General features: G+C 50.2%; 1 protein-coding gene across 1 annotated transcript in view; it reads right to left on the bottom strand.

Annotated features, from left to right (window-relative positions):
* Positions 1 to 2,500, bottom strand: part of LOC143301962 (uncharacterized) — an 86,745-nt gene that overhangs the window by 51,668 nt on the left and 32,577 nt on the right. The window contains exon 4 of the mRNA XM_076616439.1: positions 1,156 to 1,320. Within this exon, the coding sequence (XP_076472554.1) occupies positions 1,156 to 1,320 (165 nt within the window). The remainder of the gene's footprint in view (positions 1 to 1,155; positions 1,321 to 2,500) is intronic.

Raw genomic sequence — 2,500 nt, 5'->3', positions numbered from 1 at the left:
CTCCCTCCCTCTCTCCACCTCCCTTCTCTCTCTCCCCCCTCTCTATCCATCTATCTCTTTCTACTCCTCTCCCCCTCTCTCTCTCCCCCCCTCTCTCTCCCCCTCCGCCTCTCTCCCTGTCTCTCCATCTCCCTTCTCTCTCCCTCTCCCTCCCCCCCTGTCTCTCTCTCCCTCCCTCTTTCTCCCTGTCTCCCTATCTCCCTTCTCTCTCTCTCTCTCTTTCTACTCTTCTCCCTCTCCGCCCTCTCTCTCTCCCTCCCTCTCTCTCCCTGTCTCTCCATCTCCCTTCTCTCTCTCCCTCTCTCCCCCACCCCTCTCTCCCTCCATCTCTGATCCTCTCCCTCCTCTCCCTCTCCCCCCTTTCTCTCGCCCACGCTCTCCCCCTCCCTATCTCTTCCCCCCCTCACCCCCCCCCCCTAACCTTTCTCCGTCTCTCTCTCACTCTCCATCTCTCTCTCTCTCTCTCACTCTCTCTCTCTCTCCTACCTCCTGCACTGTCATCCTCCCCAAGCACGCACCACCACCCATCACCCCACACCACTCCCACTTTATTTTATTTTATTTTATTTTATTTTTTTGTACGCTTATAGTTGACTTCATCGAGTTTTTGCGCATTATACATATTATTAGTAGTAGTAGTACTAGTTCTTTTTTAAAATGTATTTATCATCTATTATTATTATTATTATTATTATTTTATTTATTTATTTATTTATTTATTTATTCTCAAGGCCTGACTAAGCGCGTTGGGTTACGCTGCTGGTCAGGCATCTGCTTGGCAGATGTGGTGTAGCGTGTATGGATTTGTCCGAACAGCAGTGACGCCTCCTTGAGCTACTGAAACTGTACGCTTATAGTTGACTTCATCGAGTTTTTGCGCCTTATACATATTATTATTAGTAGTAGTAGTAGTTCTTTTTTTTTATGTATTTATCTATTACTATTATTATTATTTTATTTATTTATTTTTTTCTCAAGGCCTGACTAAGCGCGTTGGGTTACGCTGCTGGTCAGGCATCTGCTTGGCAGATGTGGTGTAGCGTGTATGGATTTGTCCGAACAGCAGTGAAGGCCTCCTTGAGCTACCTGAAACTGAAACTGAAACTGAAACTCCTACCCGCCCGTCCCATCCACCCGTCTCACCCACCCACCCACCTGATGAGAAGGTCCTGCAGCCTGTGCCGGGTGGAGGTGTAGAGGAGGTCCAGGGACAGATTGCTGGCGTGGTACCTCTGCAGCTCAGAGGGCCTGAAGGGTCGGGCGTCATCGTACAGGTCCGTCAGCAGGTTGTAGTACCCCAGAGCTGCTGCCTTGCTCGCTCTGTGCACACACACACACACACACACACACACACACACACACACACACACACACACACAGAGTGAGGAATAAGATTGTATCTTGCATTTGTTCGCAACGTCTAGACTTGTTTCTCTCATTCTCTTTCGCCTTGACTACTGTAACTCTCTATTTTGTCTGGTTGCGTTTTCAAAAACTCTGCTGCCTCGTCCTCGGAAAGAAAAAAACAACAACCTGAGCTCATCACTCCTCTTTTGCAACATCTCCACTGGCTCCCTGTCTCACACAGAATAAAGTACAAGATCAGCACTCTATGTTATAAATGTATTCACAAATCTGCGCCCTTCCTATCTCTGTGGCTGCCTTCACCTCTACACTCCATCTCGCTCACTACGATCTGTTGCTGTTGTTTATTTGTTGTTATTGTTTTTGTTGTTGTTGTTGTTATTGTCAGGAGGTCGTACACCTCCCTCCCTCCTTTCCTCTTTTCCTCCCTCCCTCTCTTCCTCCTTCCCTTCCTCCCTCTCTTCCTTCTTCCCTCCCTCCCTTTCTCTCTTCCTCCCTCCCTCTCTTCCTCCCTTCCTCTTTCCCTCTCTCCCTCCCTCCCTCTCTTCCCTCCCTCCTTCTCTTCCTTCCTCCCTTCCTCTCTTCCTCCCTCCCTTCCTCTCTTCCTCCCTCCCTCTTTTCCTCCCTCCTTCTCTTCCTCCCTCTGTCTTCCTCCCTCCCTCTTTTCCCCTCCCCTGCTGTCCTGTCAAGGCCATATGTGTGTGTGTGTGTGCGTGCGCGCGCGCGCGCGCGCGCGCGCGCGCGTGTGTGTGTGTGTGTGTGTGTGTGTGTGTGTGGCTGTGTGTATGTGCGTGTGTGTGAGGCTGTGTGTGTGTGTGTGTGTCTGTGTGTGTGTGTGGGACTGTGTGTATGTGCGTGTGTGTGAGGCTGTGTGTGTGTTTGGTTGTGTGTGTGTGTGTGTGTGTGTGTGTGTGTGTGTGTGTGTGTGTGTGTGTGTGTGTGAGTGAGTGTGAGTGTGTGTGTGTGCGCGCGCCGCGAACGTTCTTTTTTTCCATCGCCTCCCTAACGCTAACAGGTATCACGGGATCTCTAACACAGTTGAACCTACCAGAGGGGAAGAAACACCCGGAAATCATCAGCAAGAGCGGCATGAGATCTGACATAGTACTCCACTCCAAGCCTACAGCCTCATGAA

Source organism: Babylonia areolata, chromosome 28 (genome assembly GCF_041734735.1).
Source record: "Babylonia areolata isolate BAREFJ2019XMU chromosome 28, ASM4173473v1, whole genome shotgun sequence".
NCBI classification, from domain to species: Eukaryota; Metazoa; Mollusca; class Gastropoda; order Neogastropoda; family Buccinidae; genus Babylonia; species Babylonia areolata.
The sequence above is the reverse complement of the archived record's forward strand: the minus strand, read 5'-3'. Positions and strand labels throughout refer to the sequence as shown.